Here is a 27,097-nt window from a genome sequence, read left to right as displayed (position 1 = left end):
AATCTAATGACATGACATCCCTAAACACAGAGCTAGAAAGAAGGCACACACACTGCCCTTGCCCAGGATGACTAGCTCTAGTACACACCCTGGCTGCAGGTGTATTAGCCTGTGAGGAATTCTGGGCTGAATATGCCATTAGAAAAAAGGCTTCCTGGGGTGAAAGAGTTCTCAGCTTCCCTGCCAGGCCTCAGGTCTGATGTTTAAAACGGAGTTTAGCAAGTATAAACAGCATTCCCCCCCTGCAGCAGAGATGTGTTTGTCCATCTGTGCATCTTTTGAATGTATCTGCCTCTGTCCTGTCAGAACAATCCTGAATCTGTTTCTTTCCCTCTAACTGGGGGTGGGGTGGGGTGGGGTGGGGGCAGGGGGCTGAGTTTTGGAGGGAAGAGCTTTCTGGGAAGGTCCCTGCCCTGTATGGACTGGAAGCAAACTTTTTTTTTTTTAAAGATTTTATTTATTTATTTGACAGACATCACAAGTAGGCAGAGAGGCAGGCAGAGAGAGAGAGAGAGAGAAGAAAGCAGGCTCCCTTCTGAGCAGAGAGCCCGATGCGGGTCTCGATCCTAAGACCCTGAGATCATGACCTGAGCTGAAGGCAGAGGCTTTAACCCACTGAGCCACCCAGGCACCCGTACTGGAAGCAATCTTAACTGTACTTCCTACTGGGATGGCTGGCCCACCTGGAAAAACTGCCACTAAGGCTAAGAGTTGGGCTAGGCACTTAGTCCAGGCTTATTAGCATTTCTTATAAGAGCCCTGAGACCAGTTCTTGGTCAGAAGCTGGAATGATGGGACAGGAGGAGGCCTCCAGATGGGCTCAGGGATATCTAGATGCAAGATGGGGAGTGGAATACAGCCTAGGAAAGGGAAAGGTGGGCTTTCACTGCCCAGAGACAGCTGATTAAAAGGTGCTCGGCCAAGAGAAATAGATCTGTTCCTGTTGCACAACAGGAAGTTAACAATCTGTTGAGAGAACCTGGACACAAGTAAATGAAAACAGTTCACCTAACACCTGATTTAAATTGTGCAATTCCCTCCCATCTATAAAACTATGAGAAGGAAAGGCAAAGATATGCGTATTTTCTTACTTTGGAATTTTTAAAGTTTTTGACACTTTATAGTTTGGATTCTGAATCAAAACAAAGAAAAAGATGTTTAGAAAGACCTTTTGATTTTCTTTCCCCACCATGCTCCTTCATCTCGGTCTCCCTCAGTCCGGGTGTTACCCTGAATCCCTGAGATAAAAAGAATTCACAACACCGAGTTGGTCATGAGGTTCATGTTAGAAAATGTGACTTCACAAAGAGAAACACTTCCAAATAAATCAGAGACCCAGCTCCTGGGCTGCCTTGAGCAGATCTTAAAAGAGACAGAAAGGGAAATAAGAGTTGGTGGGTGGTGGTGCTCTTAAAAGCTCACACAATCACCACCAACTTCTTGTGGATATCCAGGCCTCCAACCACAGCGCTGAACTCCTCAAAGGATATTTTCCCATCTCCGTCCCCATCTAGGACGATGATGGTTTTGTCCACTAGCTGCTGTAACTGCCAGTCCTTCAGGTTGTCGCCCACCATCAGTTTCAGCACCTGGAAGAGCTCCCCGTTGGAAATGTAGCCGTCTTTATCAATGTCATAGATGCTGAAGGCAAACCTCAACTTCTCCTCCTCGTCCCCCCTGACGCTGAACTGGGAGGCCCCAGGATGAACTCCTTGAAGTCCACTTCTCCATTGCCGTCGGTGTCGAAGATGTCGATCACTCGCTGCACCAACGGGTTCTGGTGCAGCTCGGGCAGGGACAAGAACTCCTCCACGCTCAGAGAGCCTGAACAGTCCAGGTCGAGCTTCTTAAACCTCTTGCTCAGTCTTTTAATTTCATCGGAGTTGAAGCGGGAGCATATCTCCTCCGGGTAACTGGCTTCATTTCCCATTGTGGACGCGGACACCACTCTCAAGGGCTGTAGGCACCCTCGGGTTCAAGCCCGGCGGTTGCGCGGCTGCGACTGGAGGATGGGGCGGGGCGGCGGAGCGGGGTGGAGGGGCAGGCTTGGAAGGCTCAAGGACCTCTCCCCTCCCCCACCAGGCGGCAAAGAAGGGGCAGGAAGCCGGGCGGGGAGGGAAGTGGGAGAAGGTAGGAGAGTGCGGCCGGGCAGGGGCTGGGGTAAGGGACACCCAGGAGTGGATAGGCATATAGGTTGCTCCGCCCTCTTTCCTTCTCTTGCCCTCTTGGCCGCTGTCAGTTTTCTTCCTAGTTCCACTGCTTGTATTTTATCTTCTCGCTTCCTCACCCCTCCTTAATAAGCTCCAAAGCTCCAAAGGGGCAGTGTCCCCAGCACAGTGCCTGAGGCTCAGTATGTGCTTCATCAATATGCTCAGAATGACAGAGCGCACTGCAATCCCGTGCTCTTTATGCTTATGCAGACCTCGTGGATGGACTAAATGAGGTAATACATCAAAGCGCTGATCTTATACATACTTCCTAAATTCTCTGCCGGGATTGACATTCTTCAGGTGCAGTGGTCACTGACCCTTTTCAAGACCTGGGGTTCCGGGTTTTTGTACAAGACCACCCAGATGTCGCACAGAATTTCTCACATGATCACTAATAGGCGGTAACATATTCCGAAGGAATATACACAGCGCTGAATTCAGGGCATTCTTTCAAGAAGACACAGTTCCCAAGACTATGGCCTTGGTTGCCCTGTTACTTGGAATCCATCATCTTATGACTGGTCTTTATCTTCTTCCAACCGGAGCCTGGTGGCTGTCCTGCAGACCACTCTGGGAATGGCTGTATTGTGCCCAGAGATGCCTTTTGCATGTTTTGAGAGCGACAGTGGTCCTTCCACGGTCTCACGCTTTCCTCTTTGCTTAAACTGGATTTGTCCTTCTTGTTAAACATGAATCTCATGTGTCTGCCCCCCGCCCCCCCATTCCTTCTTCCTTTAGGAGCACATCAGTTACTCCAAATGCGTAAGAAATAAACTGACTCAAGGGCAAAGTAGTTCACAGGGAGAACCTCAGGCCACTAAATCAAACTGAAATGGGCAAACACTCACTTAAAAAAATGCTACTACCTTCTTTGTGTTTTAAGTTCTGCCAAAAGAGCACTCTAAAGGCAACTGCTGAAACTGCCATGATGGCTGTGGGGTACCTAACCCAAGAACCAGAGAGTTTAAGGGAAAAGGGAAGTTTTGTAGGCTACAATATTTAATCACTGAATTATTATCCCAGCTGATTGAATGAATTAGATCTGAAAGAAGCATGACGGGGTGGCAAAATTGCAAAACAGAAAAATCCAACATCAGCTCTGAACTGCCCGCTTAGTAGCAGTAAGGCCTCAAACAACTTAACATCAGTTTTTCCATCTGTAAAATGGAGCTAATAATTCATTTTGTACAGCTGTGTGAGGATTAAGGCTGGCATTAGCCAATATGAGAAATCATTGTCACATCATCATTATCCTTACTATTTCCCCTGTGGGTGGAGATGAAGTCTTAAAGAATGAACAGTTGGCAGCTTGGGTCCTTACACGCAGCTATGTCATTTAATGAGCATTCCTTGGTACCACTGACAGTGTGCCACTCACTGCTCTAAGCACTTCATCAGCATTAGCTCTGGCTCCCCCAGTACACTCCTTGAGGACTGACTGCACTGGCCCATCAAGCATGTTTCTGGAGTCCACGCTGACTTACCCATGATAGTTGTCATTTGGAAAGGAGATATTAGTGTGGAAACTTTTAGTAAGTGTACCCCTCTGTTCCTCTATGGGTTTTATTAGGAGGTAGTAAAGGGTGGTGAGAGAGCATAAGAATTCAGTAGACCAGGTTCTAATCCCTGCTCTGCCCAGATTAGCTATGAGCCCTTAGAGGAGCCATTCCTGTCCCGGCCTCAGTGTACTCATCTGTAAAATGGGGATAGTAATTATAACTGCTTTCTCCCCTGCATGTAGTTATTCTGAGAGCGGGATGCGGGAGTGCACATAGAAATGTTATGTAAGAGAAGTACTGTCACAAGAGTCAACTCATGTGCAACAGACACTATCAGGAAGATGGCACCACTTCACTAAAATAATTCAGTGTGCTACCAAGAATTGCTTTACTCCTTCCCTGCAGAGGATGCAACGTCACGCTGGATCTTACGTTCTAGTCAATGTGAAGTTGAGTTCGCCATTGCTCCACATTTCATAAACTTTGTAGGTCAGCATTGTTATGGGGCTCAATGCCATTGTTTCATTTTTCTCTGGTTGTTATTTTTAGTCATTTTCACTGTTACTCTTCCTGTTTATCACTGTGGAGGGATCCGGACCGTTGGACATTCATTGCAGTAAGTAAATGGAAAGGGTTGACTGTTCCAGGAGAAATCAGGAGCCTGATGGCACTTCCATTTCAGCAAGTTTTTAGGGAAAGAACTATAAGATAGTCACGTGCAAAAGTAACTGGCATTAGAAAATAAAGCCAAACAGAAGCGATGAGTCCTGTGGTTCATGTAAGGCATCATCTTCCAAGTTAGAATGGGTTTCTGAGCAGTATCACACATTCTGGGAGCTACCCACGCAGTGCGTCATTGACCTTGACCTGGAAGCCCTCACCTGTCTGTGATGTTGTCCATCACCATATTTAACATCAATTTGTGTTGAGGTTAGCCATCTTATAGACTGTGGAAACACACGGCCCTGAGTTTAAACCTGAGCATCAGATTTCTCACTGCAAATCAGTGTTATTTTAGGTTTAAGTGAGAGAACATCTCAAATAATCCAAAGCCATCTAAAATAGCATGTCAGTGCACAGTAGGAGCTCAATATCTTTTGTACCCTAACTTCTTTCCTATCTCTTTCTTACTCCTTTGTTTTCGCCAAGGCAGATATTTGGCTTTGGCTGTATGTGTCTTGTTTTTCTTGGATGTGATATACTTTATTTCAAGTTTAAATCCATTTAACAAATATATATTGAAAACCTACTGTGTGCCAGGCCCTCTGCCAGCTGATGGGTCTTCTGTGGTGAACAAGATGTAGTCCCTTGAGAAATATACAGTTTTGCTATTGAGAAATCTACACTCTAATAAACAGTATGGAAGGATGTAGCGCTGTTTGGTCAGTCTTTCACATTTCTCATGTGTATTCAAAAGGATCAAGAATAATATGTTTGATTTTCTTTCGTAATTCTGACATGGTGTTTAATATGAGCCCCGGTTTTCAATCATCATTTTGCTATTTAACAACTCTGTGATCTTGGGCAGAATTATGTATTTGAATCACTGACCATCTGTAAACTGGGACAATTGCTAACTCATAGCATCCTTTTCAGGATTAAATGAGATAGCACACCTTAAAGAATTAGGCTCAATGCTTAGCCATAGGAGGTACAAAAATGATAGATATTATAATTACTGCCTACTTTAGGCTTGCCTGGAAAATTCAGTAGATGATTTAGATATATATACATGCAGATATACTCAACTATTCATTTCTTTTCTTCACAAATATTTATTGAACATCTACTATATGAGAGGCATACTGTGGTGATTAAAGCAGGTACATTGCCAGATGTCTATGGTTTTGCAGGGAAGATGGACATTAATCAAATTACCATGCCCAGAAATGTTAAAGGGGTACCTGTGGTGAGTGCTGCAGGTTAGAGGTAACACAGGAGGAATCTGTCATGCCAGGGGAGTTCATACAATGAGAATTTGATCCAGTCAGTAAGATAAACTAAACCTTAACTGGGAAAGTGATGACTGAGTGGAAATATCAAGGAGAAGAAGAAATTAACTGATGTTCTGGGCAGGGATGAGTGTTCCAGGAAGAAGGAACTACATGTGCAAAGGTACTGGGGCAGGAGGAGCATATCAAGTCGGAGAACTTGATAAAAGGCCACTGTGGCCAGAACAGGGAGGTTTCAGGAGAGTGTGGTATTAGATGAAGTGAAGAAATGTCTGACCATTCCCTAGACACTGAAGAAACGGCAACACTTAATCATTCCTTACAGGGCATCATTTATTCAATCCTGTTTCTTCAACATGTAGAGCACTGAGGGCATTTAGGGATGGTCCCTACTCAGAAAGTCACTGAGTGACTTGAGACAGTAGAAAGTTGTGATTAGTTATAACACAAGATGGAAAAGGAAAGATGTCATCAGAAATGTAAAGGCTAAGAGCTGTAAGAATTCAGAGAACTGAGAAGTGGTTGGGAAATTCTTAGAATTCTTGCTGGGAACAAATGGAGGAAGACTTTGCAAGAAGTACGGTTTGATCCTGACAAAGACAAAGGGAACAGGTACTATAACCACAGAAGTGGGAAAGGGAGCAGGTGGGGATGGCAGCATCTGCTGCAGTGTGGCTGAAGTACTGAATAGAATACCAAAGTGAAATGGAAGGAACCAGATCAATGGAACTTTTGAATGCTTGGCCAAGACATCTGGTTTCTTTCTTTCTTTTTTTTTAAGATTTTATTTATTTATTTGACAGAGAGCGCTCACAAGCAGACAGAAAGGCAGGCAGAGAGAGAGAGGAGGGAAGCAGGCTCCCTGCTGAGCAGAGAGCCGGATGTGGGGCTCGATCCCAGGACCCTGGGATCATGACCTGAGCCAAAAGCAGAGGCTTTAACCCACTGAGCCACCCAGGCGCCCCAAGACATCTGGTTTCTATACAACAGAGAAAGGGTGACCGAAAGCACACAAAAATGACTAAATCAGGATTCTAGTCTAGAAAGATGACTCTGGCATTGTGAAGGGTGAATTGAACAGGGGAGAGACTGGCAGCTGGGAGAGCAGCTAGCCACCGAGGATGACCACACATGCTTGTCTGGAAAATGAGGGCGTGCGGTATGCTGAGAGAGGCACTGGAGGTGAGAGGCCAGGTCTGCCTAGCTGTCATAGCAAAGAACCACAAACTAGGGGCTTAAACAGAAGTCCATTGTCTCCCAGTTCTGGAGACTAGAAGTCTGAACTCCAGACGTCAGCAAGGCCATGTTCCCTTTGAAACCTGTAGAGGAGTCTTTCCTCGTTATTCTGAGCATCTGATGGTTTGCTGGCGGTCTTTGGCATCCCTTGGGTGCAACTGCATCAATCCAATCTCTGCCACATGGTCATGGCGTTCTCCCTGTATCTGTCCTCTTACAAGGACCCTGGGCATGTTGGATTAGGGACCCACCCTTATGCAGTGTGACCACAGCCTCAACTTAATGATCATGTCTGCAGTGACCCTATTTTCAAAGCAGGCCTTGTTCTGAGGTACCAGGGGGTTAGTTCATTAGAACCTCAACATGTCTTTTTGGGGGACACAATTCATCCCATTCCAACCAGGCCTGGGTTGGAATTACTGGAATTACCTCCTGTCTTACTTGACAGAAGGATAGAGGGAGAGGGCAGAGATGAGGCTCCACATGTCACTGCACTAGCTTCTCTGGCTGACCAGCCCTGTGCTCGGATTTGGCAGGAAGCCACCTATAATGTGTGAGGAGAGGGGAACCCTTTACAGGTCCCTGGGCTCCTCCATGATGCTGCCTTCTCATTTAACATGTCTTGAAATTCCACCAACTCCCACAGCTGTGTCACGAGAAAGTGTCTTCAGAGTTATGATACAGGGAATGTGAGGGCAATTTCTCACCTTCTTAGACTGCGTTAATGATGCTTCTGAGGAGCAAAAAAGGCTTTTCTGATAGTTTGTGACACTTCACATCACAGCCACTAGATGGCAATCATCACACATTTCCAAGCCACAATCTTGAAAGCCTGGAAGCAACTACTTAAATAGCACAGGAAATAATTAGGGAGGAGTCCTGTTTCCCGTGATTCCCCTATAGATTTCAGTGTATGGAAAACTCAAAAAGTGGAAAAAAGACTGTCTCTCACAATAGTCTTAATCAGTCTGAGCACTGTTCACACCTTTTAGTTGCACAGTAAATAACTATATTCATAAATATTCATGAGTATACTGAATGTAACCCGAGTAAAAAGCAAAAACTATTAACAGTATTCGGTCTTGAGCATAATTTATGCCCAAACATCTCTGGTATACAAAGGAAGAGACCCTTACTCCATGCGCTCTGTTTACTTGGTCATTCGCAAGGGTGAAGAGGGCACTGCTGGAAAATTTCAACTTCTGTCATCCATTGTAAGCAGAGAGCAACAGAGCAACAGCCCCACCTTTGTGATGATGCCACAGAGAGGACAGCAACATGGTAGAATTGTAGTGCTCCAGCCGGCCCACCCAGGAGCCTGACTTTGAAATACCACTGATCACATTTATTTTTATTTATTTTTTTTTCACTGATCACATTTAAAGAAAATGCTTAAAAAATCTGATTTAAGTGCATCCCACGGTCTGCATAAACCATGTTTCCCCACTCAAACCTAGAAGCTAAGTTGGAAGTAAGGAATCAGATGATAATCATAATAGCTGGCTAATACAGCACTTTGCAAGGTAGAAAATTCCAGAATCATGTATTTCGCAAGTCCTCCAGTAAAAAAGTCTCCAGTTTTATAACATATCTAAGTAACACATAAAAGAATCTTTACGTTGGAATTGTTAGATGCTTATAATTGTAAGATGCTCCTGCTCTTTTGGAGATGGGTCCAAAAGGAAGGGTGTAACAACCGTAATTCCCTACATGTGCTTCTTAATCCACTGAGCCACCCAGGCGCCCCCCTACATGTGCTTCTTATTTATAATATTTTTTCTTCTGCACACATAACTCTATATTCAGAAAAGAGGAGGGAACATTTATTAAGCTAAATATTCTTCCTAAAATAGCTCATTAAATATATTTTACTACTTACAGGAAGATTCTATTATCACCCCCGGTTTGGGGGTAAGGATCTGATGTTTCAGAAGTTGCATGATTTGGGGCTCCTGGGTGGCTCAGTTGATGGGCGTCCGCCTTCTGCTCAGGTCATGATCCCAGGGTCCTGGGATCGAGCCCCGCATTGGGCTCCCTGCTCAGCGGGAAGCCTGCTTCTCCCTCTCCCACTCATCCTGCTTGTGTTTCCTCTCTCACTGTCTCTCTTTCTGTCAAATAAATAAAATCTTAAAAAAAAAGTGGCTTATATAGACACACAAGATGGAGCGGGGTGTCAAACCTCAGTATATCTAATTTGAAATTGAAACTTCTTCAATTATCTCAGACTGCCTTCCATATGAAGATTTAAAAAGATGTCCCCGCTCTTTTGGCGGTCATAGGGGAACTGTAAGGCAGAACACAAGGGAAGGTGGCCATCTACGATGCCAGCATCCCTGAGGAGGGGCCCACTAATAGGGGCCTGTTCATCCAGCATCACTGGGTGCAGTGTCTCTGGAGGGTGGGGCCAAACTGCATTGCTTATAAGTCCATGCCTCAGTGTCCTGCTCATGCTCTGACTAGAGGGTTCTTCCCCCGACGGGGACACCTTCTCTAGGAAGCCTTCTCTGACTCACTCTTGCTCTCCCGTGGGTCATTCACAGGCTTGCCTGTGTCACTGCTCTGCCTTGCATCTTCTGCTGCTACCCCATGATGGCATGGTGTCGGGGTTTGTTCACAAGTCTGTCTCCCTGCTTCTGAGTTCTGTACTCGTCTCTGCCCTGGTGCAGGGCCAGCACACAGGCGTTCAACACATGTCTGCTGATAGATGGACGCATGGATGGAAGAATGAATGAATCTGTTCTAGTAGCAGAACAAGAAGGTGAGGCCTTTTGGGGACTGGCCTCCCTTTCTTTGCAATTCCACTCCACATCATAAAAGGACACATGTAAGGGTTTGTGCTTCTTCAGGTTTCCAGAAAGTACTACCTGGATAGGATCCATCTGACCTTATGCTTGGCTTAAATATTAAACTTAATTACTCAGGCTATTCCAAGAGAAGCAGTCAGCTGTCAAGGTGGCTCCCGACATACGCGGGTTTTCAATTTAAAGCAATCTGCGGTCATTAACTTTCCTTGCCTCGCCATGACTTTCATCAGGTTGAATAGCAGTGACATTTTAAATTGAAAAAGGAAGGGGTAGGGATGAGAGGGGCAGGAGGGTGTTGAGATGTGACCCAGTTGTCAAGAGCAGAAAAGACTGCATTAAAACTCACCCCTCCCTCACCCCTATGCCATTCCTTTGGGTTTTTAAAGACAAACTGGAAAGAAAACTGACCGGCATAGAAGCTTCTCGATGAGACTTGTGTGATCTATTTGGCTTTCAATGTAGAGTTGACTAACGCTTTCTTCCTCTCCCCAACAAAAAAGTAATGGAGGGAAGAATGGATTTACTTCGAGAAAACTGTTTTCTCAGTGAACAAAGATTAGGAAGTTTCATATGGGACGCACATTTGGAGGTCTGGGGCAGTGGTCAGAGATGGGAGAGCCAGACTGGAGGCCAGCCAGTTCACTGTCCTTCTCTGTGGCCCAGGAACCATATCATTTAGGTCAGGATCCCTCTAAACCTATCATATCAGCCTGGGAACTACAGCCTTCTCTAACCTGGCCATGCTACACAGCTCAATCTTATGGTGACAAAACAAGCTTGAAGAGAACTTTAGTGATGTGCTGAAGGTCACTCAGTTGGTTCACGGCTGAGTCAAGACAAATATGACAACTCCCATTCATTCAGCACCTGCGTTTGTAGATGTCAGGCACTTTTATGTTCATTACTCTGTTCCTTACACCAAGCCAGAGCATCAAATAAATATTGTTCTCTCCATCTAGGAGAGGAAATTCAGAGAGGTTAAGTAGTTTACGTTGGTGATGTTTTGATGTACTTTTGTGATGTAGATATTTTGAAACTGGTTTTTACATTTGCACCTCTACACTGTTCTTGAAAACAAACCATTTAACTTCAGCTTTAAGAAACAAACTAATAATGAGCTCAGCAGACATCTCACTTTATCCCTGTCCAGTGGTCCCATTCCTTTTTAGATGAAATTCAGGACTGGGGAGGCCATAGATGGAGTAATTTCAGGGATGAAGTGAAGGTCAAGTTGAGGATGAGCTCAGAGATGGAATGGTGCAAAGTTTCCTATTGTGCACTTTCCTTGATATTAAAAAACACCTAAAAGTACCTTGATTTACTTTTAGACTGTCCCGAAATTTACTTCTCCTTTTCCTTACACCTTGTAATCAAGGTCTGTGAATTCGAGATGGAATTCCTTTCATGGCAATGTTCAACCTCCTGCTTAGTATGTATTTGTTTCCCTTGGCACTCAACAAGGAGACCCTTGGATTTAGAGGCAGAAAACCTTGAACAATACAGCAAGATACGGATTCCAATGAAGTTGATAGAGGTTACGTAACTTTTCCAAGGACATAAAGCTGCCTCCTCATGGTCATGGTAGAGCCAGGGCAGCCTGGTTCCCAAGACCAGCACTGTTCCAGTGGTTGTATTTCTCTCCTCTTTCTGACCAAGGCAAGGCATGAGCTATCTCCCTGCAGGCTGGACCTGGGTTTGGGAGCAGAAGCTGCACATTCTCAGATGGTCAGGCTGCGGGCACTTTCCTCTAGCTGTCCCGTCCACATCTTCATCTTCCATGAGGGTCTGTCCTGTTCTTTTGCCTTTCCAGACCCACTCTCCACCCTTCTCCAGCTAGCTTTGTGCCCTGTGGAGGTCCTCTATGGACCACACTGACAGGTTCCCTTGACCTAAGGCGGTGGTGGGAGATGAAGGGGTTCAAGGAGCTGGCTGAGGTCAGGTATTTACTGGCCATCTCCCAGCAGGGTCACTGTGGATTGGCTATGTTCCTCGTCAAAGGACACAGATCCCATTAGAAAGCCCTCTGCTACCCCTCCCTCAGGTTCTAGGATGGCTCTCTCCCGTTTTCCCTTTGAGTCTAGATGTAGTAATGCCTCCTCCACTTCACTTGCCCTGGGAGAATGTACTCTTTCTGTTGGTTTCCTTAAACCATACCTTTGCAAATGGTTTCTTGGAAATTTCCCGGACTCTTGTGTGCTATCCATTCTCTGCCAAGACTATTTCTTCTTCCTTCTTTACTATTTCCAGGTGATTAAAAGGGTCAACCAATTATTTATTTGATCCATTATTATTTAAAAGTAGCTTTCAAAAAAAAAATATCATCACAGATCTTAACAATTTCTTGAAGAATTTCGGGAGTTTGCTAAACTGTGATCTGCCACCTTCCTTTTCCTGGTTTGCAAATGACAGATTTCACAAAACAGTGAGACTCTAAATTCACTGGAACTCTAAATTCACTCAGTGACTTTATTTAAAAAAAAAAAAAAGACATTTTTTGCTGAGTCAGAAGAAAATGGAGGAACGTCAAGTGAGCCATACGTTTTCCCCAGTGGAACTAAGTGACAATGGGTCTGCCGTGGGCACAGGCAGAGTTGTGTTAGGAGGACCACGAAGAAATATCTAAGGTCAATTTAAAATTCCTCTCTGCAAACTGCCAGAGTCTGGTCAGTAGACCTGGACCTGCAATTTTCTAAGTGACTCTGGGGATGGGATAAAGCCCTGGAATTCAAAAAAATGAATTTATCCTCCAGACAGACTGTAGCTAGACAGCTCTGGGGTTGCCAAGGGATGGGAGGTGAACAGATCAAGGTTTTCACAGGGGACAAAGTATTAATGCCCAATTACCAGAAACAGGAAGAAAAAGCATCTTCCATATCCTATTACTAGGTGACCAGATTACTCATTAGCCAAACTACGATATTTTTTCAGAGGGGAAGGGTGTTCAATTCCTCTGTGCAGCATATACAGACTGGACTGGACTTGGAAAATGGGATGTTGGGTCAGAAATAAACAGAAGAATGTCTTCCTCAAGAGCCCCTGTTGAGAGAGGTGCTTCCAGGACACACCTGCTTCTGCTGTACTGTGCCTTGCACCCCCTCCCCCTGGGCGGGTGAAGGAGGTGGGACATGTTCATTACTATTTTATTTACTCCTCACAAGAAGCCATGTAAGAGATGAAGCTGAGACTGAGGTGAGTCAGTGACATGCCCAAGGCAAGCTGACGGTAGAGGAGGCTTCCTCTGACTGTGGCTTATCTTGATTTCAGAGCCAACCCTTGCCTCTAGACACTACCAGAGCCCAGCAATGGATGGCACGGGAGGCAAAAGGGATGGCATGCAAGGTACTAACAGGTATGCGTCTTTTTTCTGAACTTTTCTGGGAAACCTCTTAAGAAAAAAAGCAGGTGGACCAAGGGATCGGAGCCAAGGGAAATCCAGCAGGCAGACGGCCTTCACAGAGGTGACCTAGCTCAGCTGAAGATCGGCTTCATTTAATCACATTCTACCTGTGGGTTTTGTGAGGGTGACACCCTGAAATTCTCTCTTCAGTTGTACAAGACAAACGTGCCAGCCGGTGCACACGGATATGCACTGCTGTGTAAATGCACAGGTGAGCCTCATCGCAGAGCAGTTATGGCTAGATCAGAAGCTGCCATGGTGTAGAGCACCATTCCTCAGAAAGAAGAGCTCCATGTGTGTTCGGAACATTCCCTGAGGCTGGAGAGTGGCTCTCTTACCACCACACACAAACAGCCTCTTCTTTCATTTCAGTCTCCGAGGTTCTAATTAAGAATATGCATCTCTTCCACTCTCTCTCTCATTCTCTCCCTCTTTTTTAAAGATTTTATTTATTTGGCAGCCAGAGATCACGAGTAGGCAGAGAGGCAGGCAGAGAGAGAGAGAAGAGGAAGCAGGCTCCCTGGTGAGCAGAGAGCCCGATGCGATCCCAGGACCCTGGGATCTTGACCTGAGCCGGAGGCAGAGGCTTTAACCCACTGAGCCACCCAGGCACCCCTCTCTTCCAATCTCTTAACTCCTACCTGTCTCCCCCTTCCAACTCAGCTGATCTGTGCGCCCAGGCTTGTCTTAACAACCGTAACTTGATCCTGACGTCAGTCTCTTATGCAGCTGCTTCCAGCTCACTACATCCAGAATTTCCCCCAATCTCCCTCCCCTGAATTTGGCTTCTGCTGATTATTTGTTACTCAAAATTTATCTTATTTGTCCACACTTAGTTTGGCTTTGTTTGAAATTACTGATAAGTCAACAAAGTCCTGGAACATTTATGGTGAAACCTCAAAATCCTTAACAGTGTAAGTGACCCTGTGGTTAGCATATTTAGGCATAACAAGCTCAATATTTTACAAGCAATACATGACTTAATTTTTACCCCAATCCTATGAAGTCCCCCAACTTGCGAATGGCCAAGTAACATGGCCATCACAGAGCTGAAAGGGTTCAAATCCAGAACTGTCTCCAAAGCCCATTTTCACCCATGGTGTTACATTGTAAAGAGTATCAATATTCTTATATCAGGATAATATATACGGAAACCATCATGACTGGATTAAAGCTGGGAGGGCTCTTGCAGATGATGAAATCCAAATACCTTATTGTATAGATGAATGGAAGACGGTGGGATGAGAGGACGCAATTTTTTCCAAGGATAGAGTGAGTGCAGAAGAGGTATGTGATTGTTTATTCAGCATCCATTCTCCCATCTCCTTCTTCCTAAGGGAATCCTGCTTTTGTTTAGGTCTTTGCTATGTGATCATGCATTTCAAGGGAAGCTGGCCCATCTTTAGTCCAAGGGGATGAGTCATGACTGGTTTAATCCATCATGACGATCTCATTCCCCTCACACTGATTGGATCATGCAGGGAAGATGACACCCTTTTGGCCCAATGACATATGAGGAAATTCACTGCATGTCTTTGGGGAAGGTTCCCTTCCTTCTTCTTCTTTTTTTTTTTTTTTTGTTTCCTCACTTCTAAAAAGAGCTGCAGGAAGACACCTGAAGATATCTGTGAACCTCAGGAAATTCTCCTGATGGAGGGAGAGGAGCTAGGAACATGTCCATTATTTACTACTTACTGTGTCAGTTTTCTTACTAGGTCTTTCCATAAGTGATCTCCTCTTCTCAGACAAAATAGCAAGACAGGTTTTATCATATTCATTCATGGATGAGGAAACTCAAACCTAATAGCAGTTAAGTCATTCAGTGGTTAAGTGGTAGCTTCAGGATACAAGTCTAGAAATGTATGGCTTCATATTTATCATGCTTTGTAGTAGCTCTTTTCATACTTGAATAAATAGATTAACGTTAGTCTCCAAAAGGACATTTCCCTCTATGTGCCCAGTGGAGTTCGGTTCTGAGTCTGAAGAGCCCCGCACCCTCAGAGGCTTGTCCAGTGGAGTTGGTTGGTCCCTCCTGCTGATACCCGTCTGATGGTCCTCTGAAATGGCAACAGCCTAGACAGATGAGTGTGATCAAGGAGGTGCAAATCATTCCATATAGCTGGCTTTGGGGACATGACTGGGAGGCTCCTTTTGTCTAATGTCTTGCTGTCAACTTTGAATCACTTGGAGATTTTGGCATGAGTTAACCATGGTCACAGTCACAGCAAATGATAGAAAACACCAAGTGATTGTTGCTTTGTACAAGTGAAGCAATTGATTCGTTTGCATTCTTGGTTGACTTAATTCAGCTGACCAGTATAAGACCAATTTTACTTCTTTTAGAAAAAGCCTTGCAAACCTCTCCAAAGAAAGATAAAAATGCCTGCCCAATAGGGTCGTGGTATGAACCAATGAATTAATTTCCCTAATACAGCTTTTGTCACATGGTAAGAAACAGAACAGGCCACTTCCCTAATTCCCCATTTTCCTCTTTGCTTCCTTTAAATCTTTGCTCTATGACTGTCTTCTCAATGAGATATAATATAAGGTTAAAAAGGAAGATATGATTCAGATTGGAACAGGGATTATGGGCAGGCTCTGGAGAAGTGAGATTTCAGCTGGGAGTTTATAATGAGATGTATTAGCTGGTAAATGTCAGGGGTAAGTGTATTTGGGAAGATGGATGTAATAGCATGTGCCAAGATGCTAAGACAGGGAAGCCACTGGCATATCTCTATCTAAAATGACCCCTGTGGGGGTTCCTGGGTAGCTCAGATGGTTGAGCATCTGGCTTTTGGTTTTGGCTCAGGTCGTGATCTCAGGGTCATGAGATGGAGCCCCACATCAGGCTCCAGGCTCAGTGAGGAGTTTGCTTGAGATTCTTGCCCTCTGCTCTTCCCCCAACTCGTGCACACATGCTTTTTCTCTCTCTCTCTTAAATCAATCAATCAATCAATCTTTGAAAAAATAATTAAATGACCAAGGTAGTGGGGCTGTAATGAGCCAGGAAGAAAATGGCATGAGATGAGGCTGAAGATATAGGCAGGATCAAGTCCCACAGGGCTTGTTGAAATGCAAGTTTTGCATTTCAGATTGTTCCCTAATTAACATGGCAGCCCAACACAGACTTCTAAGCAAAACAGTGATCTGCCACATGGAAAACAAATCAGAGAAAGGCAGGCAGGAAAACAGAGAACAGTTAGGAGACTTATGCCGTGGTCCAGGTGAGGGATGAGGACTTGGACTAGAGTGGTGACAGTGAAGATGGCGATAAACGGGCTTACTTGAGACATATTTTATAGAAGGAAAAAATATGGCTTGTTGATAGATGCTGCAGGAGGTGAGATGTGGGAGGCATGAAGGATCCTCGGCAGTTTCTGGAATGAGTAACTGAATGGACAGAGGCGTGATTACCCGAGACGTGAAGCACAGGAGGAAAAGCAGATTTAGGAGAGAAGATCAAAGGTTCAGTTTTTGACAAGTTAAATTGTGAGATGCCTGTAGGATATTCAAGTGGGGATGTCAAATGGGAAGGTAGACATATGGTTCTAGAGCTCAGAAGTCTGTGTAGAAATACAAATTTGCCAAAATAGAGGCTATTTGAAGCCATTATTATTGCTGGCTGTAGTGCTGCTGGGTTTTGTTGTTGTTGTTGTTGTTTGTTTGTTTGTTTGTTTTAAATGTCTGGCAGACCCTGTACTGGTTTATTTGGCTTCTCTTTTGAATACCCGAACCTATGGTTCTTGTTATATCTTTTAGTCTCTTATCTTAATTATCTCCTTTGATGGTTTTTTTCTAATTACATTGAAAAGGCAGAGCACTGCAACAGAAAGATGGAGATTCTATTTGTGTGCCTTGGGAAAATCACTTAGGATCTCCAGGTATTAGTTTCTCATCTGTAAAAGAAAAGTATTGGTTGTTTCCAGTTTAAAAAATCTATGATTCACTAATCTAAGAATTACCCATTAAGGTGTGTCTACTTTTCTAAACCCATAAAGGATTCATAGTTGGACCACTGGGAAATTAGCTTTGATCAGATCTTGAAGGATATTCTGAAGTCCACATCATGTCCAGCAATTAACAGTTAAACCAAGCACTGTTAATGACAATCTCAGATATAGATACTATTGCTGTAATTTGACCAGCGTTTCTTCTGCACTTGCGGATATAGCATATAGAAAAGAAGTGGAAATTCAGATATTTACTCATCAAAGTACATCATGTTTGAATACAAGACAAACCTGTCTTACTGCAAATTCCTACCAGAATGGGCACTCTTCAAGTGACCTTCTGCATATATCATGGTGAATTCTATGAGATGTAAAAGCCTGGATTATTGACCAAAGGACATGTGTAACAGCATTTCTTCATATTCTTCAAGGTAAAGCTACACAAAGCATCAACATGATCAGCACTTTTTCCTTACCTCCGTGACAGCAAAGCTTCTCTTTCCACAGGGAACCACCTTGTACCACTTGTCATGCAACACATCCATAAACCCATGGGACTTGTACTGACTGATCAGCTCAGATATATTGGAGGTCAGTGGAGAGTTGGGAGGGAGACCAATGCCATACCCTAGAAGAAAATACAATCTCAGGTCAGCTTTTCCCCTGAGAGGATCTGAAAAGGTGCCAGCACACTTGTGTGATATTGCCATCAGCTCTGGTACCAAGGGCAGGGTGAGCTTTTATCATCTTTCCTTCAAAGGTCACAGAGAGATCCAAGGTGTGATTATTACGCATCTGCTGCCTTTCTGAGTAGAAGAGATGAATTTGGAAAGGAGAGGAATGGGCTGTGCACCGTGTTCCAGGAGCACATTATATTCCAAGGCCTTCTGCCCTTTCCTTCAAGCTAATTTTGAGAAGATACCTTTGAGGCCTTTACCAGGACTAGGATTTTCTATTCGCCTCCTAAAACCCCTCCTCTGAACCTTAAACACACAAAATTGGATTAATTATAATCTCGGGTTTATGACATTCTCTCCTCATTGGTCATGCAGGACCCTCTTTTACTTTTTCAATTTTTAATAATGAGACCATGCCTCAATATAACATGAGAATTTAAACATCCACAAAAACTTATTCCCCCCACCCCCCAAAAAGAGTCAGGTAAAACCAAGTGTTGGGGGGGCGACTGGGTGGTTCAATGGGTTAAGCCTCTGCCTTCAGCTGGGGTTGTGATCTCAGGGTCCTGGGACTGAGCCCCATGTTGGGCTCTCTGCTTGGTGGGGAGCCTGCTTCCCCTTCTCTTTCTGCCTGCCTCTCTGTCTGCTTGGGATCTCTCTCTGTCAAATAAAGAAATAAAATCTTAAAAAAACCACAAAACCCAAGTGTTGGAGAAGATGTAGGTCCATAGATCACATATGTTGCTTCTGCAAATACAAATTTATATAACCATTGTGGAAAATAGTTTGCTATTTTTTCTTAAGATTTTATTTCTTTATTTGACAGAGAGTGAGATTGGGAGAGAGAGAGAGCACAAGCAGGGGGAAGAGCAGGTAGAAGGAGAGGGAGAAGCAGGCTCCCTGCTGAGCAAGGAGCTGGATGTGGGCTCAATCCCAGGACCCTGGGATCATGACCTGAGCCGAAGGCAGACGCTTAACCATCTGAGCCACCCAGGTGCCTAAGATAGTTTGCTATTATTTTGTATAGTTGAACATCTATATGCTCTAAGACCAGTAATTTTAAGTACATTTCTAAAGAGCTCCACTACAACCACACCAGGAGAGATGTATCAGAATGTTCTTAGAGGCACTGTTCATAATAGTAAAAATTTGGAAACAACCCAAATGTTCTTTGACAAGAGAATGGGTAAATAAATTGTGGAATATTACATCATTGGTATATTGTATACAGTGTGAAACATATGAAGTAGAACTACATGGGATAATATGGATGACTCCAATCCATACTGAGTAAAAAAGATCAGCCCCAGAAGATTGCAGCATGAATCCATTGCATAAATGCAAACACATTCAAAATGAAATAGTGTATTTTTAGGAATTCATATGTATGTGGCAAAAGTACAGCTAGAAGAAAATCAAGGAACTAACAAACCCAACACCCAGGACAGTGGTTATTTAAGGCAAGAGAGGAAAGGGAAAGGATGAAGGAGTAGCACGAAGGTGGATGTAATGTGTTGTCAGAGTTTTTTAATAATCAGCTTGGACTGTGTATCCTTGCTCTGTGTGGTTTTACTTCCTTTCCAAACTGTTAATTCACTAGTAAGCTCTTTGATGAGCCATGTGAAAGAGCTAATTAACTACACTTTGTCTTTAGCTATTGGACAGCATAGTCAAAAAAAGATATTTTACCCTCAGGATGATTGAGGAAGATAAATTAAAAGTATAGCTCATTCTTTTTTTCACTGATAAAGACTAAAAGGCTGTCATGAATTCAAAGATACTTCATGAAAACAAATACTTGCTAAAATTATTTCTATCTTGCAATTTATTTCCAAGGACATTAGTTTTTGTTTTTTTAATTGTGTATACACAAATCCTTTTTTTGAAAAAAAAATGAGGCTTGAGATGTGTTTATAAGCAATAAAAGAGAAGAAATAAATAAGGCAGAAAATGTTTTTGAGTTTTAAAGAGCTGTACAGTTTTTTCCCCCTGATAATTTTGTTTGTTCCCTAACAATGGCCAGTCAGGGAAGTGATGACAATGTCAAGAGTATGATTGGAATTTTCCATCCAAAGGGCTATTTGACTGCCTACTTTGTGCCTAGTAGTTTGGGCTTGAAAAGCAAGACCAACAATAAAAGACTTTACATAGGCAGCCTGTTCTTCTGCTGATGTTATCATTAAATGACATTTTTTATAATGGGCAACTAACCATAACGAAGTAACCAGTTTTCTTTAGGAACTTTTATTATAATGAATGCTATTTACACCTCAGTTGCAAGTTCATTCTTTCAGGACTTATTTACATGACAGGCACAACGCTAGTCATGTGTATAATAATATTCAATGACTTACTGACTCATGCATTCATCATTCACTCATTCAACAATTACTGAGTAACTAGGCACTGTGTTAACTGATCAGGATTTAGTAATGAGCAAGGCAGATGCAGTCCCTGCCATTATTATTATTGCACCACGTAATGATTATTTTATTACAAGTGAGATAAATGCCACAACAGAGAACTGGGGCATATATAACAGAGTGGGAGGACTTGGAACTATCTGGTGGAAGTGGGTTGCTTGTCAGGACAACTATACCAGGCTAGCTGAATATTACCATATTTCTTCCCCTGGGGCAATAATTTTCCAATTTCTGATATGTATTAAGAGATTACTATATACTATACACTATAATAAACTTTATATGTACCTTACCCCATTTTGTAGATCATGCACTAGACTAAGACTGTATACTATACTGTGGTCTATAGTTGAGTTAAATCACGCTGGAATTTAATAACTAGAACGTACTGAGTTCTACTGTGTACCAGATAATATACCACATGGGTCTAACCGCTATAAGAACTTATGCATAATATGTAATACTTTAGGAATAAGTAAACTGCCCAAGGTCACACAGCTCGTAGTTGACAAAGCTAGCACCTGAAAGTAGGTCTGTTTGAGTCTAAAGCCAATGTTCTTTCCACGGTGTCCAGAATAACATGTCACTAAGAGAAGGGAATACTTGGCCTATCTCCTCCCCTTCAACACAGGCTCCATCACTACAATCATATTGAATGTAATCTCCCCAAACCGGGCAATGCAGTAAAAAACCACAATCATCTAAACTGATGGTTTATTTCCAGCAGACAAAATATATATTATTCATGGGCAGATTTTGTTTATAAACTTTTCCATAAGTTGTAGAAATATACTGTAAGTATAGCCCTACGTGGTCCATGATTATACATAGATGAGGATATTAACTAATAAGGACACCCCCTGACTATATTGTTTCTTCTAAGCCAACAATTCCAGTCCAGCTTAGTGTAATAATGGCAGGAATGTTTTCATCTGATATATGCTTATTCTATACCTATTCATCTATTCATTAATTCCACAAACATGTGTTGAATGTTTATTCTGTGCCAGATACCCTGCCAAGGGCTACAGAGGTTTCCAAGTTAACCTGGATGCAGCTCTATCCTTATGAAGCTACGGGGGCATGAGGGCAATGAGCCAAACATAAAAAACTACACAATATGGGAGAAAGTTACAGGACCTTTCTGGAAAACAAGATGGATGATGCATAAATTCAATAAAGGTCAAATATGAAAACTAGATGCAATGAGGAGGATGGATAAAACTCTACGGAGTTCAGAGGAATGATAACTTTCTACCCGATGGGAGGAAGAGAGGAAGCATCATAGACTGATTCTTAATAGCGGCATTTTGGGGTAGATAAGACAGAAGTATGTGACGTAAAGTTTAAAAAGCTGAAATTAATACTTATGATAAATCTATATATTCTAAGAATAGAATTTTGGCACTACAACAAAAGTACTAAAAATGCCTTAGGGAAAAAGCTATGTTGAAGTTACAGGGACATTTATAAGAAATTGCTACATAGGAAATAATAAATATTAAATCACTCTACTCCATCACGTCAAGGTTAATTTCCAACTGACTGCTAAAAATAGATTACTGTCCTTCTAAATTTTCTATTTTAATACATATATCATTGACATTTAAATGATTATTAGCATCAATAATAATTATGAGCTAAGTAAAACACACTAGGAATATAGAACAAGGGGAGAAATTTCTCACAGGAAAAAAGTTATCTGGTGATTAGGAGAGGTATTTGTTAAAAGACATAAAAACCCGTTTTATTCAGAAACCTAAAATAGTAAAACCTTGAAGGTTTCATTTCTGTCTTTCTCTTTATCAGTTGCTTTTCAAATTTGATTGTGTTCATTGGTCAAAGAATTCTTATTTTTAAATTGCTGACTCAACCTAGCAGCCTGAGTTGTTTTCATTATCATTAGAAACGTGGCTTTGCAATAAAGACGAAGTTGACTATTTTGTGGTTGATGGATGAAGCAAAATGAAATCCTTCAACCCTAAAGATGAAGGCATCAGGCACCCTGGAAATTGGATACAGCTTAATAGCCCAAGAGAACAATTTTCAGAACAGAATCCTGATCTTTTCCCCATGGATAAATCAGCTTTACTCAGCTAAGAGTTGTGGAAATATATTTTGGCTAGCAAATGTATAGTAAGAAATTCATAGACTAGAAGAATCTTCCTGAAATGTAGTTGGGTAATAGATACTTTGATAATGAGATCTTAGATAGGGTTAAAAAGGCTTCAGGAAAGAGAGATTAATTCATTTTTGCTGTCTGTCCTTGGAATACCACATTTAGCTACTCTGGGGCAATAGTTGAGAACAAATTGTAATAGCCCCAGCTGTAAAGTAGACTTTAAAAATAGGTTTCCCTTACCCCCAGCATGTGAGAGCGGAGAAAGAAGTGTGTGGGAGAAGCTGAGATATGTGAGGGTTCTCTCTCCTGGGATCATTTTCTGGAGAATTACTCTCAGTCTATTAGTTCAATATACTGAATAATAATAATTTAGTGGGCACTCCGTGCTTGTCCATGCTTCACATGGATTACGTCACTTAACCTTCACAACTCCATGCTAGTTGTGGTACTCATAGACCCATGATGCAGATGAGGGGCCTGGAGAACAGATGAAATGACTTGCTCCATGGGGCACAGTGAGTAACAGCAACTTTATTCTCACCCAAGCACTCAGACTCTAGAGCCAGTGCTCCAAAACACTGTATGAAATAATTAGTGGTAAGCAAATAAAAGAACAAACTCAAAAAACAGGCAAAGGTCTTTGGCAGAAAGGTCACAAATCATTACTGTGCAGTTCCATTACTCTTTCTTCCTACTTGACCTTTTTTGTCAGCTAACTCCAATGCATAAATTTGGGACATGTATTCATTTATCTTAACACTTTCTTTTTTTTTTCCAGAGCACACTGTATGTCTTTGTGTCCCTGGGTGTACGGTATTTAATATGACGAATTCTGAAGAGTTGCAGTTTGCTGTGCTGAGTCCTCAGGAAAAGGTTTCAAACTCCAAGCGGGGCCACTGGCTCACACTGGCCTCACCTTTACCTTTTAAGCCTAAATAAATGCAGAATGGTGGAGTGAGGAGGGGCGGGCAGTTGGTACAAGGAGCTGGTGTGATATCAATACTATATAAAGTGAATGAACATTCAAAACATGAAGCAGTCAATGGACCGCCCTTTCCTCCTAAGTTCACAAAGCCATGTGAGCACCTGGGAAAGTATATGCAGATATCAGGGTCCCTTGATGAACTGCAGCAGTCCGTGAATTAGACATTTATTTCAAATTTAACCTCCTGAGTTACCTAAGGTGATACATCATCTATTATGTAACTGTTATTACGCAGCGGACACAGATACATATATAAAACATTCCTGTAAGCTAAAAGGGTAAGACTTGTTCATAAATCGCTTTCATCACATTTTTATGCCTTTAAAGTTGAATTAATTAGGGGCACCTGGGTGGCCCAGTCATTAAGCAGCTGCCTTTGGCTCAGGTCATGATCCCAGGGTCCTGGGATCGAGCCCCACATCGGGCTCCCTGCTCGGTGGGGAGTCTGCTTCTCCCTCTCCCACTCCCCTACTTGTATTCCCTCTCTCGCTGTCTCTGTCAAATAAATTAAAAAAAAAAATCTTTAAAGTTGAATTAATTAATAAGTCTGCATTTTTGTAAGTTCAAGAAACATAAATGTTGTCAAAGCATGTATTTTAAAAAATTTCTTCAAGAGAAATATTTCCTAAAATTTTATGGGATTAACTTTTTATTTTTTTTAAAGCAGTGCTCAAAGGGTGCCTTGGTGGCTCAGTCACTAAGCGTCTGCTTTTGGCTCAGGTCACGACCCCAGGGTCCTGGAATCAAGCCCCACATTGGGCCTCCTTGCTCAGCAGGAAGTCTGCTCCTCCCTCTCCGTTGGCCCCTCCCCCTGCTCATGCTCTCTGTCAAATAAATAAAAAAATCCTTAAAAAAGGAAAAAAGCAGGGATCAAGACTTTTACTAGTAGCTCTATCACATTGTTGTAACAATTTTAAGTATCCTCCCTTTGTGTTTCACCAAGTTCTGTGGCTGTGAACTTGGTGGCAGGGACAGTACTGAATTAAATTTTCTGATTTGTACCTCACCCAGAATAAACCAGCAGTTTTTTTTTTTTGTTTTTTGTTTTTTTTTTTTTAGAATAAACCAACAATGAGGGGAATGCTTTCTATTCAGATCTGGGTCTTTCTGTTCTCTTGCAGAGGGAGCTCTTTCATGCGCCATTTTGTGCTTATCCCCTTTGAAAACAATGTGGTGTGTGGAGAAGATGGGAACTTTAAGTTGCTAAGTCTCAGCAGCACAGACTGAAATGTGAACAGGGAACCAGTGGGGAGTTAATTGTGTGGCATCTGGCACTGGGTCTAGCAGAGGCAAACAAACCATCTCACCACTGTCTTTTGACAAGCTAGGGTTGCCCCCTGAAGACAAAGGTGGAGAATGGAGGAGTCCCTCATACTTATGCCCGCTGCAAATGATTCATTGTTAGTAGTTGCTAAAGGCAAGAGGGACCTCAATTACCCAGTATATCTAGGACAGAAAAAAAATGTAACATCCTTTGCATATCCCCAGATGCCACACACACAAAAAAGGGAATTTTTCCATTGTTACATCAAAATGGGGTTATATAATAAATGTTCTTTTGGTTTTTCTTGACTTTTCTTTTTCTTTTTAGACTTTTCTATCTCAGATTGTAGCTTTAATAGAAGACAATTACCACTAAATCTCTCTCTTCCTGAGTTCTATCCCTGGTTCAGGTGGAGGTCACTTTGCCTGGAGAAAAGATTGATTTCTCTTAGGAGAAGGCTCAGAGAAACATCAGCTCTTACACTCTCATTCATCACAAAAACAAATACCAAAGTAAAAAATTTGATGATATGTTTAGGAGAGACAGAGATCAACTGTGGCTGGGAAATTGGAATCAGAGTAGTTTTGATACACTAGTTAACATACAGAAAAGCAGAGTTTTCTGGAAATAGGACTTGGGTACCCTCACGGGATTGTCTGAAGTCAAAGTGTTTTCTGACAAGTAAGCATGGCTGTCTTGAGACCCAGCATGTACTATCAGAGAAGGGAAGCTGGGAATTGGGAGATGTGAAATTTGCTGGTTCAAACGATCAGTTCCATATATCAACAGTTGTCCAGAATGAAAGGAGCAACTGACAAAGCAATCCTTCTTTGCCCCTGAAGTTTGATGGATTGGTGGATCAAGTTGGGAGCAAAAATTTGCTGCCAGTGGGGGAGAAAGGCAAACCTGAGGTCCCAAACAAGGTTTTGTTTAGGACTCTTAAAGGTTACTTAGGTATAGAAGGAAAGTTCTTTTTCTATTGTTTTCCCACCTCGTGGGAAAAAAACAAAAACATCTATTTAGGAGCCATGAGATTTGGATTCTAATTCCAGTATTATCATTTAATTATGTGATTATGAAAAATGATGTAATGTCCCTGGGCTTTCTTGTGGATAAAAGGAGTAGATTGGAAGACTGAGGTCCTTCCAGTTGTAGAATGCGATCATTCTAGTTTTTGCATCAGATTCATTACAGGAATTAGAAAATACAGGTTAAATAAAAATTGGACTCCCCATTTGTTACACTATGCCCCCATTCTCAGATATCTGAAGCAACATCATCTGGGTAACAACAATTGTTGTTGTTGTTTTTTTGAACAATTGGATAAATTAATTTTTATGGAGTAGGTGAAAAATAAATTCCTAGCTTCAGCAACTTAAGAGCTAAGTGCTTATGAGCTGAAAATAAAAACAAGGGAAGATGAATAGCTTTTTGCCTCCGACTCTGGCATTTGTGACTTGCTAGGTTGGCAAAGTGAGCATATCCCGAGTCAGAGTGAATTGAGAGTGACTGGCTCAGACCTTCTATAGCAAATGGCTTCCCCACGGTTAGAAGTTTGCAGTCAGCATCTATTGACACTTCATAATCCAGGAGGGCCTTGTCCATGATGAAGGCGTCTAGTTTCTCTGGATCATTCCTATATTTAAGACCAAGAGAAGAAAAGAGAAAAATGATTCATTAGTAGACAGAAAAGGTTGACAACTGGCTTTTGTTTAGGGGACAGAAATCTGGAAAGAAAGGGCGGCCCAAGCCAGGTAGCTGCTGACTCAGCCTTGTTGACATCTCACTGACCCATGGAGAACAGACCCGGGGAAACAGATACTCTTCTAAGAGAGCATGACATCTTTCCAATGGTTTATCTACCCGTTCCTTTTGTTACTTCTAAATCCAACAATAAAGCCAGAGTGACTGAATTGAATGGGAAGGTTCAATTCTCTTATATAAACTGAGTGACTCGTTTGTGTGAGGCACAGCACTGACTGTTCTCCACACACAGGCTCACTCACCATGGCTGGGAGGTGGGTGGTATTATCCCATTTTAGCAGATGAGGAAACTGAGGCTCAGAGAGTCAAAGTAACTGGATCCAGGTTACATGGCTAGAAAGTGTTGGGAGTCAGGTGGTTTCATTAATCAATATGTGGAAATTTTTCTTTGTTTCTGTCATGATCACTATCATATTCTCCAGAGATCAGGAATCATTTCATATTTAGGAATACATACTAAGGAAATATAAATCTATTTATATCTAGCAGTCCTGGGGAAAAGGGAGATAAAAGATCTCTTTAAAGTCCATGGGCCAGCATGCATTAACTGGACGGTGAAGTGATCTATAGGTAATAGATCTTAGTGGTCTGCTTTATTAATATATCTCCAGAGATTCATGTTTCACTCCCAACCTAGGGATTCAGGCAGGAATCATTTAAGGTAGGTGTTCCTGGTTTGCATCAGAGAATTAGATGTGAACTGGGCTCAAGATGCCAACAGGTGCCTTGCGCATCCTTCATGTGTTCTCCCCATTTTTTAGTGTAGGCACAGGAATGGTCCAGAGGAAGGTATGTCTCAGCACTGGCTGGGTTC

At 42.5% G+C, this 27,097-nt stretch overlaps 2 protein-coding genes across 3 annotated transcripts in view; both read right to left on the bottom strand.

The window, feature by feature from the left end:
• Nucleotides 1–27,097, bottom strand: part of GRIN3A (glutamate ionotropic receptor NMDA type subunit 3A) — a 155,111-nt gene that overhangs the window by 21,455 nt on the left and 106,559 nt on the right. For both annotated transcript variants that reach the window (XM_046023663.1, XM_046023664.1), the window contains exons 5-6: nt 26,040–26,155; nt 17,525–17,676 (exon numbers count right to left, since the gene is read on the bottom strand). In XM_046023663.1, the coding sequence (XP_045879619.1) occupies nt 17,525–17,676; nt 26,040–26,155 (268 nt within the window). The remainder of the gene's footprint in view (nt 1–17,524; nt 17,677–26,039; nt 26,156–27,097) is intronic.
• On the bottom strand, nt 1,419–1,930 carry PPP3R2 (protein phosphatase 3 regulatory subunit B, beta). The gene is given in 2 exon segments (XM_046023665.1): nt 1,419–1,702; nt 1,705–1,930. Coding segments are annotated over 2 exon segments (510 nt in total).

This window comes from Meles meles, chromosome 11 (assembly GCF_922984935.1).
Source record: "Meles meles chromosome 11, mMelMel3.1 paternal haplotype, whole genome shotgun sequence".
Classification (NCBI taxonomy): Eukaryota; Metazoa; Chordata; class Mammalia; order Carnivora; family Mustelidae; genus Meles; species Meles meles.
This window is presented reverse-complemented; position numbering and strand designations above follow the sequence as displayed.